A 20,566-nucleotide genomic window follows, 5' to 3' on the forward strand; every position below is an offset into this window, starting at 1 on the left:
CCCGCAGCCCTCTCTCCGCCCCGCCTCGCTCCGCCTGGACTCCACCCCCTCCACCTCCTCCAGCCCTTTGCACCTCTCTGGAATCTTCCGTTCAGCTGTCCTGGTTGGCAGTGGAGCGTCAGGAGTGGCGGAAGGGGAGGAGAAGGCACAGGGACCGAACTTAGCAGTGTCCGCCATCCCCCCCACCCCGCCCTGCGTCTTCAACCCCGGGCGGGACAGGAGGAAGGTCGCTCGAGGCCGCCCCGGGCGGGGCAGGGTTGGTGGCTCCCAACCTGCGCCCCCAGGTGCCTCTGGAAGGCGATTCCGCGGCCACAAGAGGGCGCCCGTGCTCCTCCGGCGGGCTGCGCTGCCCGGATCCCAGCTCCGCACCGAAGCCCTTGGCCGACCCCACCAGCCGCCTGGGACCGACGCCCAGCTGTGTCCCAGCCCCTCTGGGACCACAATTCTGCTGATTCCTGCCACTCCTTTCCCCAGTCCAGTGGTGTGACCACGGAGGAGGCCGTGGGCCATGCCCAGGGGATTGCATCAGGGGAGAGGGGAGTTGGGTTGAAATCGTCTCAAGAAGCCCCTTCCCCTCTCTCTGAATTCCCCCAAGTCTGAAGGGAAAGAAAATCAAACCAGAGAGTCTTCCTTAAAAGACGCAAGTGGGGCTTACAAAAGCCACAAAGCTTGCAAACCAAATGGCGTCCTTGGCCACTTTCCTCCCAGACCCTTGACAGCTAGAAATGAAATGTGACGAGAGGACGGGCAAAGCAGAAGCCTAAAGGGGACGAGCCAAGTGGGCCTGGGATGAGAGGCAATTCCACTCCTCCCCAGCTGGACTCCAGCACCCCAAGTGTAGTTCTTTGGTGAGCCATAGAAAATTCCCAGCCCAACAAAGGCTCCCTGCTTGGGCCCACCTCAGGCCTTCTCAGTGTCTCAGAAGTCTTCTCAGAAGTCTCCTCGCCCTGCCCCCAGCCCTGGCTCCTAGACACAAGTCCAGTCCCACACAGGAAGGAAGCAGAGACCAGACAGCGTGGTGTATCCCTACCAAGGCCCAGGCCATGCGCCAACCTAATTACAAGGCAAGCAAGAAGATTCTGAAAACATGAGAGATGACCTACCTAAAGCCAGCAGATGGGTACTGCCCACCCGTCGTGCCCCTTGGGTGACCTAGCCAGCCAGGGCCCAATAAAAGTCACCCAAACTGAGGATCGATAGGTGCCCTTCTAGCCCGATCAAAGCCTCTTCACTCACAGGGCAGGACCACTGACAACTGATTTCTCTCTTTGGGCAAAAGCGATGGAAACAACGTGACAAAGCAACCCCAAGTTTTCCCATGGAGGCCTCCTTCTCCAGGAAGAAGCTCAGAAGCTATTTGGCAAGCTCAAACAGTTTGGGTTTTGTCCGAAGAGAGAAAGGACAGGTGGGAAGGAAGGGCCTAGACTAGTGAAAATCAGGAATGCCAAGACCCTGACCACGGGAAGAGAGAGACTGCTGTTTGGAGCAGAAGGGATAAGGCAAGGCAGAGCTTTGGCATAAAGGGAAAGAAGCAGCGGGTTGTGGGGACAGTGGGATGGATGGTGGGGAGAAAGAAGGTTTCTGGGGGCAAAGAGGACATGAGACAGAAAAGGAGAAAAGGGGGGAAATGAAATTAAAGATAAATAGGGGGTGGGGGAGAAAGAGCACCAAGGGCAGTGGGTGCAGGACCTGCAGAGCCTCCCCACGGCCCCTGGGATGGATGCCGATGGAGGCGCTCTGCTCCCTCCGCCGTCTTAATAGGGTGCTGAGAAAGCACGCTGTGTCTTTTCTGAGGAAAGACGTTGGGAAATGAAAAGCTTCTGGGGAGCCCACTGCAGACTAGCAGTGAGAGATGGGATGCTTCTCCTTAACATGGCTCTGGGAGCCAGGGTTTCAGAGGACCGGGGCCAGAATACATGTGTCCCAAGCACGGTTCAAGGCAGAGGGTGAAGGACCTGGAAAGAGGCTCTGAGTGAGGGAGGTTTAAGGAAACAACGTGGGCCTTGATTAAGGCCAAGCTGACAGGGCAAGAGCTGATCCCACTGGTGGCTGTGGAAGTGGTAGCTAGCGACAGCAGACGTGTGCTAAGCGCTAAGTGCCAGGTACCTTATGTGGGCTACTTCGTTTACTCCTCACAGTAAGTCAAATAAGGGAAGCACCACTCTCACCCCCATTTTACAGATGAGGAAGTTGAGGATCAGCAAGTTTAGTAACTTGACCAAGGTCTCATAGTTATAGGTGAGATCCAGGATTCAAACTCAAGTTTTAGACTACTAAGCTATAGTGCCCCCCTCGATATCCTAAGTATCGGGACCTGCATTGGGAAGACCCCATTGGCCTCTTGTGAAATAAAAATCCAGTACCTCTGCGGGACACAGACCCAATTCAGCGGATTCGGGAGGTGATGTCACAGTGGGTCAGGGCCATTCTCTGCTTTTGCACCCTCCCCCACACTGTGCCCTCAGCCCAGCAGTAGCCTACACTCTGGCAGGAATAGCTTCTCCCCCAGGTGATCCCTGTGACGGTGATGGCAGCTTTGGACTTGGAGAGGAGATGCATGCCCTGCGTCCCGGCCAGGCCCACAGGTGACAAGTTCCAGGGAGCCAGGCTTCAGCTACTGGGGCCCCAGGTTGCCAGGAAGGAGAGCTGGTGGACGGAAGGGAGATCCCTGGAGAAGAGGTGATTCCTGCCTGAGCAGGGAGCTCTAGGAATCTGGGGAATGCTCCAAAGGACAGAAGCTACCAGAACAAAACAAAACAAACAAGACCAGCCAGGACCAACTGGACCCTTCCCTGACAAAGCTGTGATCTCCGTTACTTTATTTCAAATTCAAAACAAAACAGACATAGACATAATGAAATCCACCACCTTCCAGAGGCAGGTCTGAAGGGGTCCCAGAAAGTCTGGTCAGAAATCTGGAGTCTGAGAGGACGAGATTTGTAAACGAAGCTGGTGGCCGTGTCCTGGGACCCTAAACCACTGCCAGTCAGGCCCAGCCAGGGAAAGGCCACAGCAGGAAGCGGGTGGGAGGGTTGGGTCTCCAGGTTGAATTCGAAAATTGAGCTGCAGCTGCTCCAAGTAGACTTGTCCGCAGAGGCTGTGCAGCCGGGGCTAGTGAGGCCGAGGACACCATTTCCGCTGGTCTGGGGCGGCAAGCTTACCTAGGAGGGTGTTCTGGGGGCCCCAGCCATGCGCAGCCCCCAGCTCGGACGCAGGCCAGGCTGGATTCCAGCGCCACCCTGCAAACCTTCATCTCGGTCGCGATGAGGTGGGTGGCTGGCTAGCCCTCCCCACTCAGGGCACAGCCCAGCCTGCCATCTTGACATACCGGGTGCAGCCTAGAGGTGGCAAACGGAGAATGAACTCATGACGGTTTGCATAGGACAGAGGAGAAAGTCTCTTCGTGAAGGCTGTCACTGGTCCCAGCCCAGCCCTGTAGCTGCAGCCTTTCACCTGTCCCTCCCCAACCTCCACCTGCCTCTCCTTGTCCCAGGTGGTAGCCTCACCTCCTTTTACTCAGACTGGAAGCCTCAGCTTCCTGGAATTCCTCCTCCTTCCCAAATCCATCACACGCTGTGTGTGTGTGTGTGTGTGTGTGTGTGTGTGCGCGCGCGCGCGCACACGCCCAGCCCTAGCTGCCCTCTCCATCTCCCCCTAACAGGCCGCTCCTTGGTTCCCATTCCTCCCTCCCACCTCTTCCACACGAATCTCCCGTCATGGCAGCCAAAGGGACATTGCTGTAATGAAGTCTGTGTCCACCCCTGCTTCCACAGCTCCTGTAAAGTCCCTTTCCTCAGTTCACACCAGGAGCCTCACAACTAGGGCCCCCTTGCCAGCCTCCCAACACAACAAACACCCCAACACAGCCTGCACCGCAGTGATTCACCGCAGCCTGGGCAAGACAGCCACCTCCAAGCCTCTGGCCAGGCCGTTCTCTCTGCCTCGTATATCCTTCCCTGCTCACCCACCAGTCCAGCCCCGCTATATCGTCAAGACCCTGCTCAGCTCTGGCCCTGTGTGAAGATGCCTTCCTAACCCAGTTCATCACTCCTCCCCCCGTGTCCTCACAGCTGGGGCTCCTGGCGCCCCCATGCAGGGCCAGAGATGAGGGCACCCTGGTACCCACATGTCACTCCCCAGAGCGTGACATGCTTGCCCTGAACCACAGGCGTCGGGATGGACAGGCCCAGGCCCCGGGCTGCACAGTGCCAAGAGCCTTATGACTGCATGAGAACCTGCTTGATCACATTTTAAAAGGGGGGTAAGGTCAAGTCCCCTCCTGCACACCAGGAGAAGGGGGCCCAGGAACAGGAGCGGGCCATGGGCAGGGCTGCATGTGGGCCCTGACTCCACCTTCCCACGCCAGGTGACTCTAGGCAGGGCACTAATCTTTGGCTCCCTCACAAGGCGGTGCTGGTGGATTCTGTCCCAGGAGCTTGGAATCCCCAACACTAAGCCCCAGGACAAGGACACAAACTCACCCTTATCCTCCGCAGGTCTTGAGAGCTCCTTTGTCAATGAAGTCAGCCTGTGCTAAGTAAGCGCCAGTGTCCTGAGCTCCCCACCCCCATGGTCCCCTGACCCCCATGGCCTCCCAGCTCCCGCCATTTCCCACTAGGTGGGAGATCCCACCCCAGGCTCCTTCCCTTTTCCCACCCATTCCTGCCCCCCTCCTTTGAAGAACTGCACCAGCTGAGAATAAGTCCTTAAGCCAAAGGAGCAAGGTGAAAATGGTACAATTTCAGGCACTGCAACATATTTTGGGACAGGTGGCCACCCGCTCTCTCCCTCCTGAGGCCAGTGCCTGACACATGATCTACTGGGAGGCTGGCTCTTAGAAGTACCCTGCAGTCCTCTGTAATGCTCAGAGCCCCCCATCCTACACACTGTGAGCTCAGCAAGGGCACGGGCAGCTTCTTTCCCAAGGAATTCACAGAACCTGGCACGGAACATGGGCTCAATAAATTCTTCTTGTTCACAACTGCCCTGCGCTGCCAGCCACGTGCTGCAGGAAAACACTGCAGGCTTCAGCCAGCCTCAGCTCTGCTCTCATCCCACCACCTCGAGCTGTCCAACCCAGGGCATGGCAGTTACAGCCATGCCAGTGTCTGTGGTTGCATCTATAAAACAGAGTGAAGAGGTAAAGACTCCACAAAGTAAGGGGATGAGTACAGGCTGTGGCACATGGGAGGCCTCCACAATGTCAGTTCCCTCCCCTAAAGACTCAGACAGTCCTTGCCACTTGGGGCCCCACGTCTCATGGCAGGAATTCGTTGTATCTCAGCACTGCTGTGAAAATAAAGCCATCAAGAGGCCTGGCGAGAGACTGAACAGAAGGTCGAGGGTTTTGACAGAAAAGTCAGGATCCCCGTTATGCACAGTGTTGAAACTGTTCCAGAGTTCAGAGCCGGATGTGCAGATGTGGCTCTTGGAAATCAAGCCCTTAAAAACTAGCCCAGCTGCAGGGGGCAGGAAGCCCCCAGGCTGCAGTCCTGCGGTCCGCAGACAGCCAAGAACAGAGACACGTCCATGGGTGCCCGTGGGTCCAAAGGGCACAGGGCCCCTACTGTCCCTGGGGCTGAGTCCATGGGCCCAGGGCAGCTCCTGGGACTGCAGCTCCTTACTCAGGGACTGCACTGGAGCAGCCGCAGCAGCTGGGGCACTGCAGGGACTGCATAACAGCTCGAAGTGGCCCCCTCCGGCTCTCCGCAGACAGGCTGTTCTCGCTGGCAGGGGCCCGCTGCAGCTGCTCAAACTGCATCTCCAGGTGCTTCTGGATGGCCAGGCCGAGTACCTCAGGGTCCACTGCAGCTCCGTACACCTCCCATGTCATGCCCTCAGCATCCCATCGCACGTCCCGCACAGGGGGTGGCACCTCCTCCAGGCTGGACCCCAGAGTTGCCTCCGAGAATGTGTGCAGGGCCACAGGGGCCTCCAGAGGCGGGCTGGTGGCCACAGCTTTGCAGACTGCCTTGGGGGCCGCTTGCACACCAGCATCCTGGGCTGACAGAGGTGATGCCAAGATGGGGGCCAAGTCACTTGCTGAGGTCATGGTCCACATATCCTTGGTCCTGGCGCCAGCCTCCATAGCTAACCCGGTGGGACCCCAAGGGTACGCACAGCAGTGGGAATGCCCAGGAAGCCCCGCAGACAACCTACACTGGAATTTCACCCCGTGCTGAGCCTGCAGCCCAGATTCACTCACTGATGCCACTAGTTTAGGAAAGGCCAGGATCCCTGGGGCAGGCAAGCCGTGGCAGCAGCTGCTGGCCCCCACCTCCCTCACACCACAGAGTAGCGCTGCTGGGGGCAGAGCATGGCAGGAGGTGGTGGCCGACTGCCCGGTGGCTTTGAGGCTGCTGCTGTGGGTCACTGTGCCCCCCAGGTCAGGTGGCGGCACCCACACCTGACTCTCCTCCAGTGTCCAGGCTGAGTTTGAAGTCTCATCCTCCAGAGCCAGGTCCCTTTCCAGGCCTGCAGGGGCTTGGCCACCCCGGCCAGAAGCGCTGCTGGGCTGCAGCTGAGCTCCGTGGACAGGCGAGCTGCCCAGGGCCGAGCAGCTGAGGCTGGCCTTCCGGGCACCGCTGTGGCCCCAGATCTGGGTGCTGCAGACCAGGTCCGAGTGGCTTCTCTGCACAGCGGCGGTGCTGGGGTCCCGCAGGCAGCACAGGTCACCACCGCCCACAGCGCTGCTCTGCCAGTGACCCACGGCCCCGGGCTGTGGCCGGGGGCTGGAGGCACGTGCCTGTTCCTCACTCTCAGCCTGGTGCCCTTCCTCCTCCCGGACCTGGGCACCCGTGCTGGCCTCGCCCGGCTGGGCCTGCCATACGGTGCTGCTGGCGCTCTTGTGGAGCTCCGGCCTCTGCCCCCGGCCTGCGCCCAGCAGGCTGGAGGAGCTCCAGGACAGGGGCTGAGGGCAGGGACTGAGGGGTTCCTGGGCACCCCGCTCAGGGCGGCTGGATCTCATGGCTGCCTGCAGGAGAGAGAGAGGGAGGGAGTGGCGTTGAGTTGGGTGCAGCACTTCCGCTGGACTCTGCTGGGGGCCCACAGGGTGCAAGGCACACTGCGGGGACAGCTTCAGTCCCAGCCTGCCTGACCAGGCAAAGCCACAAGCAAAACGATGACAGGAGACCAGACACTTCAAATCAAGATCACCACACATTATACACAGGGATGACACTTCAAATATCTAAAAACCAGAACCGAGCGATCAGAACGAGCCCTAGGGTAAGGTCCTAGAGACCACTCAGAAGGCCAGCTGTTGACTCTTTACTGCTGGGTTATGGGGAAGCGGGGAGCCAGGGGAGAGGCCAAGCCTGCTGGGGACAATAGGTCTTAGCACAGAAGTATTGCAGTATTTTAATAACAAGTAAAGCTCAACTGGTGAATACCAGCCAGGTTCCTCCCACAACTGTCATTATCTCTTTCACCTGGACTAGAGCCTCCTTGGTACACGGTGCGGGGAGGGGGCTCAGAGAAGTTTCGTGGGACAAGCAAGAAATGAATACAGGGCACACTGAGAACCACCCTGGGTTCTCCCATGCCCCCTCCCCATCTTCTCTCGTGTAGCCTGACTGAGCTGTCACGTCTCTGGGGATCAGTCTTGGCTGCCGTGAAGGGGAAGGGCTTTCCTGGCTTCCATCACAGGTTCCAAGCGTAGGAAGAGGCCCCCATACCAGCCCTCTATGCACAGGACTCACTCGGCATTTGCTCATTCCTCCCACAGCCATCTCCTGAGCACCTACTGCATGCCAGGCTCTCGGAACTGGGCAACATGGAACTAGTTTAGATCAGCTGTGCCCCCCCAGAATGGGGTCCAGTACAGGCCTCCCCCGCTATCCGAAAGTACAGCATTCCCATGGAACCGTTCGTAAACCAAAATGGTGTAAAGCAAAGAAGCAACTACCTTTTCTTGTAAAACCCTCTTTCGATTTCTTTCCTTTATTGAAAACATGTACTAATTAATGTAGGTCTCTCATAAAAGTGAAGTGACGTAAAGTGAACTTTTGAAAAGCAGGGGATACCTGTACCACCAATCAGACACCCGCACCCTTCCTGCCCCATTCCCTCCCTGCCATTCCTGTCCCTTCCTCTAGCCATACAGACTCCTCCAGACCTGCCCACTGTTCCGTCTGCAGCCCAGAGTCAGCACCGGCCCCTTCAACCTTGGTGTCTCCTCCCGGGGAAGCTTTCCCCAATGGGACTGGGTCCATCTCTGGCTGAGCACTGTCTGGCCTGGATGGAAAAGTCTGGCCAACTGTGGGCCTCCCACCAGCCTGAAGCTGTCAAAGCCTGTGGCCTGTTCCCCACTGTCTGTTCTAACACGTGGCTGGCACTCAGAAAGTGTCTGCCGTGTGTCTGATGCAGAGAACAAGCGAATACAAGAGTAAACCCGTAGGGGAAAGGGCTGAGTGCCAAGAACGGGGTCTGAGGGAGGGCATTTCCAAGGCAGGAGAGCTCACTTTGCATGATGGATCAGAACTTCCTGGAGGACCAGCCATGCAGGTCAGGCCTGGAGAGAGAGGAGGGAGATGGTGCCCAGGGGGAAGGAACAAGGAACAGGGTGAGCAGAAAGCAGGAGGCATGTGTTCAGAGCACAACAAGGGGGCAGCAGGCTAGGGGCTGGGCAGGGCCCCAAAGGGAGGGAGTGGGGTCAGGGCATCTGGGCCAGCCTGGCCCCAGCCAAAGCTGTGAATTAGAAACATTACTCTGAGACTCCCAGCCAGGCAGGACCAGCTGGAGAAACACGGCAGGGATAGCAGGCAACAGCTGCAGTTTGGGCAACCCCAGTCCTGCCTTCCCAGCCTGGGCTGATAAGAACTGTCAAGAAACCAACCACCCTGGCCAGGTGAGCAAGGCCGCTTGAAAGGGAATGTGGGAAGGGCTCTCGGGAACTCAGTTTCTGTATATTACAGACTTCTTGCTGTCCCAGAGCTCAGGAGATGGCTGGTGGCTGTTCGAGCCAACGCTGAGATGTTTCTAGGGCAGCTGTCCCCTGAGAGCTCCAGGCTTGCTATGAAGCCCAGTTCAGCACAACTTCCGGCAATGATGGAAAGATGCTGCTGTGCTATCCAATGCAGTAGGCACTGGTCACATGCGGCTACTGGGCACTTGACGTGTGGCTAGTGTGACTGAGAAACTGAAATCTTGTTTTATGTAAATTTAAGTAATTGAAATTTAAAGGGCCACATACGGTTAATGACGATATATAACCACATATGGTTAATACTGGACTGTGCAGCTATAGACATGGTCCCAGCCTGGGCAGGAGTATCCTGTCCTGGCTGCTCCTTGGGGCTGAAGCCAGACTGGTCCCTGGAAGAGTCAGGAAAAGGATGAGTAGGCAAGAGAGGACTATGACCCAGGCCCAGCCCTCAAGGAGTTCTAAGATGGACACATAGGGGCTTCCCTGGTGGCGCAGTGGTTGAGAGTCTGCCTGCCGATGCAGGGGATACAGGTTTGTGCCCCGGTCCGGGAGGATCCCACATGCCGCGGAGCGGCTGGGCCCGTGAGCCGTGGCCGCTGAGCCTGCGCGTCCGGAGCCTGTGCTCCGCAGCGGGAGAGGCCACAGCAGTGAGAGGCCCGCGTACAGCAAAAAAAAAAAAAAAAAAAAAAAAAAGATGGACACATAAACAGAGAAGGGCGACAAAGCCAATAACAATCACAGTGATGATAGTAAAAAAAATAGCTCCCAGTGCCCAGTCACCCACTGTTTGCCAGGCGTGTGCCATCTCCTTTCCAGCACTGTCTCATTTAATAGTCCAAGCAACCTCATGACATATGTCATCTGGGACGTATGAGAGAGGTTTAGTGACTTCCTCAAGGGCACACAGCTGGTAAGTGGTTAAGCCAGGAATTAAACCCAAGAGTGTCTGAGGGTCTCTGAGCTCCCTCTGGGCACCGTGCAGACCTCTATCCCAGACACCATCACTCTCCACTGTCGTTCTTTTTTACTTACTGTTGCCATGGCTCAACTGGAGTCCCAGAACCCCGTGCAGCGTCTGGCACTCCCAGTGGGGCCCACAACATGCCAGTGGAACAAGTGAATGAGTAGGAACAAAGCCTGGATGTCCATCCCAGCCGACCTGCTTCTTAGCAGCTTCATAGGCTGCCCAGAGGCAAGAGGCCAGGAGGAGCGCCTGCTGCGTGGGAAGGCTGTGGTCACAGATAGCCCCTGGCAGGCAGACAGCCACGGAGCCCCAAGGCCAAGTGTGCCAAGGAAGCCCCATCTGGACAGCCTACACAGCTTCTGGCTGAGCCTCACCTACCCTGGCCCCTCCTCACAAATAGGTCCTTAAGAAGCCAGGCCAGGCCCTGGCCCCCCTAAGGAAAGGGTGGGACAAGGCTGGGGATACCCTCAGACTCCACCAGGAGCTGGTGAGAAGCCGTCAGTGACAAGGGTCCCGCTGTGCCTGCCTCACCAGATGGCTGTCTAGTGTCCAGGGTTAGTCATCACCCAGTGAGAGAACAGTGACCACAAAGACACCGGGGGTGGGGGGAGGAGGTGTATTTCTGTTGGTTCCCTTCCTCAGCGCACCTCCACAAATGGCAGGTGACAAAACTGAGACCTGGAGCAGCTCAGAAATGTCAGAGAACCCACAGCTGAACCCTGGCTGGCCTTCCCAGCCCGAACGAGGAAAGGGCTTCGAGGGAAGTTACTCGAGTTATGCCAGGGAAAGGAGGTTTCCCACACACCCTACCACCAGGAAGAGGGGCCTCTCAGGAAGCAATGGAGCTGACCAAATGAACCTTGGAGCCAGGGGCAAGCAGGTGGGGCAAGGGGTCTGCTTCCAATCCAGGCTCTTCCCCTTCCTACATATGTGCACTCAGGTGGACCCCTAACCACTTTGAGCCTCAGTTTCCCCAATCTGCAAATTGGAAATAAATCCCCACCCGGCAGGGCTGTAGTGAAGACTGAACGTGATGGCATATGGACTGCCTGGAACAGTGATTGTTAATAATCTTATCTTTCTTCCTCCCATCAGGAGTGACTTGTGCTCAAGGTATCACAGGACTAGTACTTGGGGTTGGGGGGGAGCAGAAAGATGGCTTTTAGGAAGACATCGAGACACTCTATAGGTTAGCCTGGACTCGCTTCTTAATCTTTCCTACCCTCACCTCATCCTAGGACCTAGTTACCAACAGTGTTCCCAATGTCTCCATCATCACACTGTTTCCAAGTCTATTTTAAACCTCAACTTTGAAGGATGCCCATGCACACGCTCATACCTGCATGCATACGGACACACACAGGTTGGAGTCTGCATTCTAAGTGCCCCAAATGGCATGTCCATCTGCCTTAAAAATCATGGAAAAGGCTCTGGTTTCATGCAAAAAAGAGACCCTGGGAAGATGTTTTAGCACCAGTTAAAGCACAGGCACAGAGGTATCCAAGACCCCTAGTGTTCTTTAGATGACACTGTGATGTTCTCTCTCCTGCCCCATTTGATGCCAGTCAAATTTGCAATGTGGCCAACTCCCTGTGGCCAAGGCAGCACTCTCCTGCTGCCTCAGTTCTGCTTGTCAGCAAGTGGAGGAGCAACCAGCCTCACATGCAGCATTCAACCAATATCATTTGGAGTAAAAAACTCCAGTTCTGCAAAAACTTCCAGTGGCCCAACCACAGAGAATGCTAGGTTGACCTGGTCAGAGGTTCCAACTCCTGCTGTGTCGCCCTAGCGGAGGAGCCCAAGGCCTCTGGGGATGAGCCCAGGGGGATTACCAAGGCCAGTGCAAGCAGGCCCCACCGCAGACCACACCTGCGGCATCCATGTCTTCTCTTTTAAGGGACAGGCATTTAGATGATGACTTCTGCTTCCAGCAAAACCAAGACAGGAAAAAGCAAAGCTATGTGGTCAGGAGGGGAAACTGCTCATATGTTGAGATGTGGATCTTACCCCTCAGGGACCAGGGAGGGATACACACCACCCAAATCCTTCACTGCATAGTGAGGGTGTGGCAGCCTCCAGCAGGTGGTCTGATCCATCCTAGCAGCAAAAGAGGGACCGACAGGACCAGACTGTTTAGGGCCAAAGTGGGGGAATGCAGCGGGGAGCATTCCTGAGCTACTGAGAAGTGTTTAGAGGGACAAAACATACCCATCACAGAGCCTTAAGAACAAGATGCCCAGCTCACAAGCTATGCGGGAAAGGATTCTGGGGTAACAGTGGGGCAGAGGCCCCAGGACCCAGCTCTGCTCACCACAGAGAAGCCTAGGCCCCACCAGCCCCAGAGCTTCCTCCCCTGAGGAGGATTTGCCCATACTTCCCAGGAGGAACCTGGGATGGAGAAGGTCAGCCGCCAGGCCCAGCTGCCCCAAACCCGAAGCAGCCCAGGTGGCTGGTGTGTCCCTACCTGTGTGGCCACGGGCACCCAATGAACCAGCATAGGCCCACGTCCCAGCCGTGGACACACCAGAGGCCGACACACAGGCCCGTTTGCTGTGTGAGCCTGCAGGAAGCAGCATCCGCGCAGCTGCGCACCGCACAACAAACGTACAGGCTGTGGAGCCTAAGGCCCGAACACACCACACCACACACTCTCCCCCAGGGGCAAGGGTCCCTGCCCTGACCCTCCCACACAAAGCCCACCGGGACTCAGGGAGAAGGTCCTCAACGCGATCCCCCAAACTAGGCTACAGACCTTCCCAGCAGCAAAGACAGTGACTGAAGGAAGACGGGGCTGTGGGCCAAGGGGGTAGGGATGGAGGGCAGGAGGAGTGAGAGGGAAGGGAGGTCTGGGGCTGGGGGCAGTGGGAGGAGGGTGGGATGGGCGGTGGGGATGGAAAAGGGAGGAGGAGAAACCATAGGAACAGGGGTGGAGGCAGAATGAGACGGAGTCCTGGGCAGAGTATTGAGAAATGGGAGGATGGGCAGAGGAGACGTGGAAGAGGGGATAAGAAAGGCAATGAGACCAGAGAACGGAGGGATGCGGCCATGGGGGGCGCTGAGCACTGGGCGGGGGCCGGGATGCGGAGGGTCCGAGTGCAGGGAGAGGTGAGGAGTGGGGTTCCGGGGCGCAGGAAGGGGAGGCGCCGCCCATCCCACCCTCCTTCGCCCTAACGCTGGCGAGAACGGAGCTGGCCTCTCACCCTCTCGCCCGCCCAAGGCCGCGCAGGCCGGCGGAAGCGCTGCTCCTGTGGCCGCCACAGGTGCCCGGCGCAGCGGCCCAAGATGGAGCCGAGCCGGACCTGGCCTGGGCCGAAGACGCCGCCAGCCGCGGTCCGCCCGGCCCGCGGAGCCAGCGCCGGGGAGGAGCCAAGGGGTGACTGGAGGCCGGGGTGGGGAGCCGGGGCAGACGGGACGAAGGGGGCGGTGGCCCTGCTCACCTGGGCCCGCCCCGGCCTCCACCGCCCACGTCGGCGTCCCGGCCCCGCCCCCGGCCCTGCCCCCGCCCCCACGGTCTCTCTGGTCCCCGCACTATCCCCACATCCTACAGCCCCACGAACCCTCCCCTACTCTGCCCCGCGAGCCCCCAGTCCTCCTTCCTGACCCCCTCCTCGCGGCACGTCCCACTGTCCCGTCTTTTCGGCCCCGCCCCCACCATGATCTCCAGTTTTACAGGCCTGTCCAACGACCCCCAACCCAAGACACCCATCTTCCCGACCCGACCCCGCCGTCCCCAGTCTCATAGGCTCGGCTCCCCACAATCCTCCAGCCCCCGACCCAGCTCCCCAGCCCAAGTCTTCCTAGCTCCACCGCCTCGGTCCTTGTTCCCCTCCGTCACCACGCCCGGCACAGAGGTCTACAGCCGCTCTGGAGACCCCCTTTCTCACGGTCCGCACCGTGTTCTTGGTCACCCGGGCCCCGCCCTTCACAAGTCACGGACTTCCCACCCTGCCCTCGAGAACCCCAGCGCTAGGACCTGTCCCCTGGGATAGTCGGTCGGGTGCCTCTTCGATCCCGCCCTGCGGACGTTCATTCTCCAAGCCCTGGACCCCAGAGTCCGATCCTCTCAGATTCACTCTCGCAGACCCCAAGAGCGACCCTGGTCCTTTGCACTCCGCCTCCACGGCCCCTCCAAGGCCCAGGTCTTGTCCCCAGAGCCCTCCACCCGGCCTCCACAACCTAAACCTAGATTCCACGCCCAGAGTTGCTTCCCAGCTCTGGCCCCAAGCCCGTATTCTCCCACACCTTTCCTCATCCCGTTCCTTGCCCATGTCCCTGTCTCCACCTTTGTCCCCAAACCAACCCAACTCCTGGCATTCAATCTTCAGCCCGCTCCCAGGGACCCCAACAGCTGGCTCGTGCATTGACCATGTGGGAACGGGCCGACTCCGCCCAAGCTCGCACCCCTTCCTGCTGCTCTCTGCAGCCCCCAAACGCCCTGTCTCATTCTGTCCCGGCCCTACGATGCCAGGAGCCAGTCCAGGCCCTGGGAAATCCCGATCCTGCCCTACTAGGATGGGGGCCTGTGAGCTCAGTTTGCTCAATATCCCCCAATCTCTGACAACCACGGGCTCCTTACACACAGACTCCCAACAGGCGTCCACCAGCCCAGACTGATCCTGACCCCTTCCACCCTTGAGATTCCTACCACCCTCCCCCCAACCCCCAGGGCCCCTTGTAAGAGAATCTTGTCGTATCTCTGGGCTCTGAGAATTGAGCCCCAGTGTCGACCCTCCTCTGTTGATCCCAGCTTCAGGGACCACTGATTTGCCTGCCCAGCCCTTTGCTGAGGGGGCTGCACCCCTCTGGTTCAGTGGTGGAAGAGGCAATACCATCTCTACTGCTCTTCCAGTTTGGGAAGACCTCAGGCCCCAGCCTCACTTCTCCGGTCTCCACCAGCCCTGCGCCTCCACCCAGCATCAAGAGGGGACCTGCAAAAAGTTCCCCAGCCATTGGAGAGTGGAAAGCCCAGGCAAGAGCCTGCACCATTCACTTTCCGTAGCCCCTACGGAAAGCCTGGCAGCTAGTCCAGAGGAGGGGGCGTGCGGCACTATGCAGCAGGTGTGGCTTGGCCCTCACACCCAGCTGCCCCCACCCAATGCCTTGGTGTGTTCTCTGCATGTGAGACCCCTCCCAGCCTTAGTACCCCTCTCTGTAGCTCTGAGCTGCCCCTCATCATTTTGTCTCATAGACCAAAGTACGCAACGGATAAACAGTCATTCCCTCGGTATCCGCGGGGTATTTGTCCCAGGCCCCACCGCAGATATCAAAATCCTCAGATGGTCAAGGGCTATAGTCGGCCCTCTATATCTGCAGGTTCCACATCCTTGGATTCAACCGACTGCTGATCGTGTATTAAGATTGCCATCTGTGGTTGATTGACTCCACACGTGCAGCACCCATGGATACAGAGAGCCGACTATACCACCATGTCACACACAGCATTTGACCCTGTGGGTCATGCCCTCACGCTTCTCTGCCCAGATTTTAATGACGGGCATCACTGTCTACTCCCCCCAGCCTGAGATCCTGCCGCTTAGGGCCTGGAAGCATTGGCTTTACCTTCTCTGCCCACCCACCCCACCCCTCCAGTTACAGCGTCAAGTTGGGATCTCACTCACTGGTGAAGAGGGTGGGGTTCTGCTCAGGAAGACTCAGACTGTCCCAAGCACCCCTCTCCAGTGGGGTCTCCTTCCCAGGGTCTAGCAGATGGCTGGCCTCCTCACCACACACAGCCTGGCAGGGGGATACGGACAAAAGGGGGCATGTTGGGGGTTTGTTTGCTGAGACCACCACCCACTCCTGCCCCTGCCCAGGAATTAGGGCCCCTCCTCCAACATCTCATGACTCTTACTCTTATTTCCTTTGTAGGGAAGTCAACAGAGTTCCAGGAAGGGAGGAGCTATGTGGGGATATACTGAGAGTTGGTGCCTCAGACCTGGGGCTCCCAGCTCCCTGAGCATCAGAGAGCCCCCCGAGAACCTCACTGCAAGTGTTTCAAGGATCTCTGCTTGGAGGTGGGTGTCAGCAGATGTCTGCCATGCTGGATGCCCGCAGATACAGCCTGACTGAACCTGCCATTAGGGTCTCTGAACAGCACCCTGGACTTGGCCCCTTGGCCCACTGGTCCTCTTCTTCCATTTGTGGCTGGTCATGGGAGCTCTCCTGGCTGCAGTGGCTGCCGGCAGAGAGCCCAGGATGGAGAGTCAGACAGGGATGACAATCCCAACACCCCCGCATATTCACTGGTTCTGTGATCTCACACCCAAGCTAAACCATCCCTCTCTCTGGGCATCAATTTCCTCATCTGCAGATACTTACTCTTACCTCACAGGACTATAGGAAATAGAGAGTTTGTTTAAGTGTTCTGTAGAGTCTTCTTGCTGCTATCAGTCATCTGATCAAATATTTATCGAGCTTCTCCTTTGTTCTGGAGATACAAGCTAGGACTGCATGGGGTGGGGATGGGAGTGGAGTTTGTTGATTGCTTTGGTAGAGAGAGAAGGCACTTGACTTAGGACCTCATGGGCCAAGTGCCATTTCCTGAGACTCAGACCCTGACAGAAGAGAAGCAGGTATGGTGGGCTCAGGAGTTCAGTGGGGGCATGCTGGGATGGGTGGGACAGCAGGTGGAGAGGCGAGTGGCACATACAGGACTGGGGTTTGGGCTTCCCCAGGAGGTCTGGGCATCATGGGCACAGGGGTCCCTGAAGTCACAGGAGTGGATAAGGTCTTCAGGGAGAGTGTGGAGAAGAGGACCTAGGACCCACCTGTGAGTAACCAGGTGGCAAAGGACTGAGAAGGAGCAGCCAGAAAGGAATGAGGGAAACCGGGACATTGCTGTGACCCTGGGCGCTTAGAACAAGCAGCTTCAACGAGGTAATGGAGCCAGAGCCACTGGAGTCAAGGGGGAAAATGGAAGACAGTGCTTGTGCAGACAACTCTTTTAAGGATGGCCGTAACGGGGAAAGGAAGAAAAGGTGTTACTTGGAAAGGGGTGTGGGATCAAGAAAGAGATTTTTTGGTGTTGGTGCTGTTTTTTGGTTTGCTTTTTTTTGGCTGTGTTGGGTCTTCGTTGAGCATGGGCTTTCTCTAGTTGCAGCAAGCAGAGGCTACTCTTCGTTGCAGTGCGCGGGCTTCTCATTGCGGTGGCTTCTCTTGTTGTGGAGCACGGGCTCTAGGCGCGTGGGCTTCAGTAGTTGCGGTACATGGGCTCACGGGCTCTAGAGCGCAGGCTCAGTAGTTGTGACGCACGGGCTTAGTTGCTCCAAGGCATGTGGGATCTTCCTGGACCAGGGATCGGACCCATGTCCCCTGCATTGGCAGGCGGATTCTTAATCACTGCACCACCAGGGAAGTCCTGGTTTGCTTTTTAATATGATGCATCATGTAGTGGGTTTCCTTGATTTCAAGAAACAGAAAACAACACTGGTTAAGTTAAGCAAAAAAGGAACTTGTTGGAAGATTGCAGAGAGCCCAGATGGAAACTAATGCAAGAGAGCTGGCCTTGGTCCCTCAAGACAGGAGCCAGGCAAGTGCAGACCCCAGCAGCAAGGGCCACCCCACCATCTAGAAGGAAGGGTTTCAGTTGTTTGTCTTTCGTATACCTCTCAACTTGAGATTTAAAGAACCAGGGAAGCAGGAGCTCATTTGACTGAGCTAAGGCCACATGCCCTCTGTCCTTGGACGGTGAGAGGAATACCTGGCCGAAGGCATCCCTAGGAGCATCACACAGGACCCACCACGACTGCACACACAAGGCATTTTCCCCAGAAGGAGGAATGGAGACTGGGTGGCCAGACACAGACAGATCACGGCACATTGTAACAAACTGAGTATATTTGACAGTGGGGAGAAGGGCCCCTAGAGAGGGAGTGCATGAAGAACAGGAAAGAGTGGGAATCACTGCTGGCGTAAGGTCCCCAGTGGGATCCTGAATGTGGTAAACAGGAGTCAGGCGATTTCTGTGTGTAACCAGGGGGCAAGAAAAAATGATGGGGTAATACCTAGGTGGGGCACTAGGTTTGGAAATGGAAGTTCGTTGATCTCTGTTTTCTTGTCTGATGGTTCTGTTTTCTCTGTGTAATAAAATGCAAGATCACGTGCTGAGACAGACAGGGGAAGATGGAAAGGTTGGAGGGGCAAGGAGGGAGGAGGAGGTTTGAAATAGTTGTCGCAGAAAGTGGAAGAGACTACTGGCCAAAGAAATGCCATGGAAGATCACCAAGAAATATTGGGGGCCACGCAAGTTTGGAACCAGAAATCATAAAGAAAGAATCTTCATCAAAGAAAAACAAGTTTTAGTTAAGACTCACAGTTATGAGAGAATTAGAGAGTTAAACTTTAAAAGGTGCTTTTGGGACTTCCTTGGTGGTCCAGTGGTTAACACTCTGCGCTTCCAATGCAGGGGGTGTGGGTTCAATCCCTGGTCGGGGAGCTAAGATCCCACAGGCCAGGTGGTGTGGCCAAAAGGTAAGAATGAATGAATGAATGAATAAATAAATAAAAGGTGTTTTTGACGCATCTCCACTTAACCAACTTGTGGAACGAGTCAAGGTCCCCATTCCTTCAGTAAAGACGGTGAGCAAAGCCTTCTGGATGCTGGTAGCCAGGAGGACACACTTTAGCTGGCTGGGCACCTCTGCTCTCCCAGCTGAGTTGCTGGCTTACCAAGAGTCAGTTGAGTTTGTATCCAAACTTACTTATTCCAACCATATGTGTTATCATTATTCAAGGTAATTAAACAGCACATGAACCCATGGAATATGAATATGAAAAGAAAGTTTTGTTCCTGTGAAAACTGGGTTAAATGCTCTGGAAAGCGAGTCATCAAAACTGCTGCCAGTTAAGTGTGGGAAAGGCAACTTGAAAAAGCATAAGAAGAAAGTCATAACATCTAGACAAATTCTGAATCAGATTGCTCCCCATATGTCTCTGAGTTAACTTGCCTATTAACCAATCATTGATCAGAACTGAACCCTGAGTAAAAGGGCTAATGTTTAGGCAAAGAAGAGAACTTACTGAATCTAGCTTCAAGCATTGCAAAATTCAAAGGCTCTGTCTCTCGCACTCCTTCCCTCTGATCCCCTCTGGGTTAGAGTCATTCTCACCTGGGCTCTCTCCTCTTGGGAAACAAGGGTTGCCGGCAGCCCCAAATCTACATCCTCATGTCTCTGGATCCACAAATCAAATCTTACCCTGCTTGACAATCCTGGGCCAGGGGGGAGGGAGTTCTTCGATTGGCCAGCGTGTGTCGTGTGCTACTCCCGGGAGGGTGGGGACATTGTGCTATGACTGACAGCCCCTCCAGGGTCCCAGAAGGTGGTGAAGATGCAAGATGCTGTTGCCAGACGAAAGGGGAAGTGACACTGAGCTAGCTCAACAGTGACCACTGGGGCAGCAACTCTGCGAGTCTCAGAAAAGGAGACGCTGAAAGTTCAAAGGTGTCCATGTGTCATTGCCTAAGGAAGAGAGAGCTTTGACTAAGTTGAAAGGTATATGCTTGTTTTCCAGACAAAAATATCCCTAGAGTGTGAGAGACTCTTCTAGCCATAAGATCCATGAGTGAAAAGAACCTCCTGGAGAGAGAAGACTCCCTGGGACCATCTAATAGATGCTCGCTGAAGGAACAAAGGAAGGAAGGAAAAGAGGGAGGGAGGAAGGGTTGAAAGGTAGTTTACCCAGGAGTACCTATTACCACCTCAGTTTACTCCACAAAAATTTTACTGAGTCCCTGATAAGTGCCAGTCCTCAAGGCCTCTGTGATGGGAGATTCGGGGACAGCAATGACAGACACACAGACAGACAATTAGATCATGGTGATTAAAGGAGGCGGAAGGGGCTGGGGCACAACAGGAGAGAGCCTATAAATAGACCTCTGTTGCTTTTTGCTCCCCGCCATCCATCCCCCCATTTCATTTGGAGGATCACTCCAAGACCGAGATTGCTGGTCATCCCCCAATATTTATTCTCCCTTTCTATAGTAATAGAACTCCTCTAGCCAAGAACATGACTACCCAGAATAAAAGCCACATTTCCCAGACACGGTGCTACGAGGCCTGCCAAGGGCCTAGGTTGTGTCCAGTGGGATGTTAGCAGGAGTGATGGAGTGCCATTTCTAGGTCATGCCCTTCAGAAAGAATGTGCCTTGGGACTTCCCTGGTGGCACAGTGGTTAAGACTCTGCGCTCCCAATGCAGGGGGCCCAGGTTCAATCCCTGGTCAGGGAACTACATCCCACATGCATGCCACAACTCAGAGTTCGCATGCCACAACTAAGGAGCCCGCCTGCCACAACTAAGCCGGTGCAACCAAATAAATAAATATTAAAAAAAAAAAAAAAAGAATGTGCCTCGCCCTTTCCCTCCTCACTGGATGGGATGAAGTCATGGCATTAAGCCAGTCTGTACCATTCAGATGAGGGCAGGGCCCTAGGGATGTCAGAGCAGCAAGCTAGAAGGGGCCTAAATCCCAACACTGTGCATGGCCTATCAGTCCTGGACTATCTATGACCGAGTATCACATGAAAGAGAAATTAACCTCTAGCCTATTTGAGCCACTCTTTGGGGTGCGGGCTGTCTTGCAGAAAGAAAGCTTATCTATTCATTAACAACAATTTTGACCTGGGAGGGAAGTGCTGCGGGTAACAAACTTAAAATATGTTCTAAATACATATTATTG

At 56.0% G+C, this 20,566-nt stretch overlaps 1 protein-coding gene across 3 annotated transcripts in view; it reads right to left on the minus strand.

The window, feature by feature from the left end:
- Positions 1-2,797: 2,797 nt before the first annotated feature.
- The window catches only part of GPRIN2 (G protein regulated inducer of neurite outgrowth 2), a 37,507-nt gene continuing 19,738 nt past the window's right edge, over positions 2,798-20,566 (minus strand). The window contains exons 3-4 of one of the 3 annotated variants that reach the window (XR_010935894.1): positions 16,215-17,288; positions 2,798-3,338 (exon numbers count right to left, since the gene is read on the minus strand). Coding sequence is in view for 1 of the 3 variants with exons in the window: in XM_067710298.1 (XP_067566399.1) it covers positions 5,621-7,162 (1,542 nt within the window). In the remaining 2 variants the exon portion in view is untranslated. Of the gene's footprint in view, positions 3,339-4,481; positions 8,744-13,090; positions 13,248-16,214; positions 17,289-20,566 lie in introns of those variants that run through there. The other 2 variants (XR_010935895.1, XM_067710298.1) reach the window with 2 other exon arrangements.

The sequence above is a fragment of the Pseudorca crassidens genome, chromosome 16, assembly GCF_039906515.1.
Source record: "Pseudorca crassidens isolate mPseCra1 chromosome 16, mPseCra1.hap1, whole genome shotgun sequence".
NCBI classification, from domain to species: Eukaryota; Metazoa; Chordata; class Mammalia; order Artiodactyla; family Delphinidae; genus Pseudorca; species Pseudorca crassidens.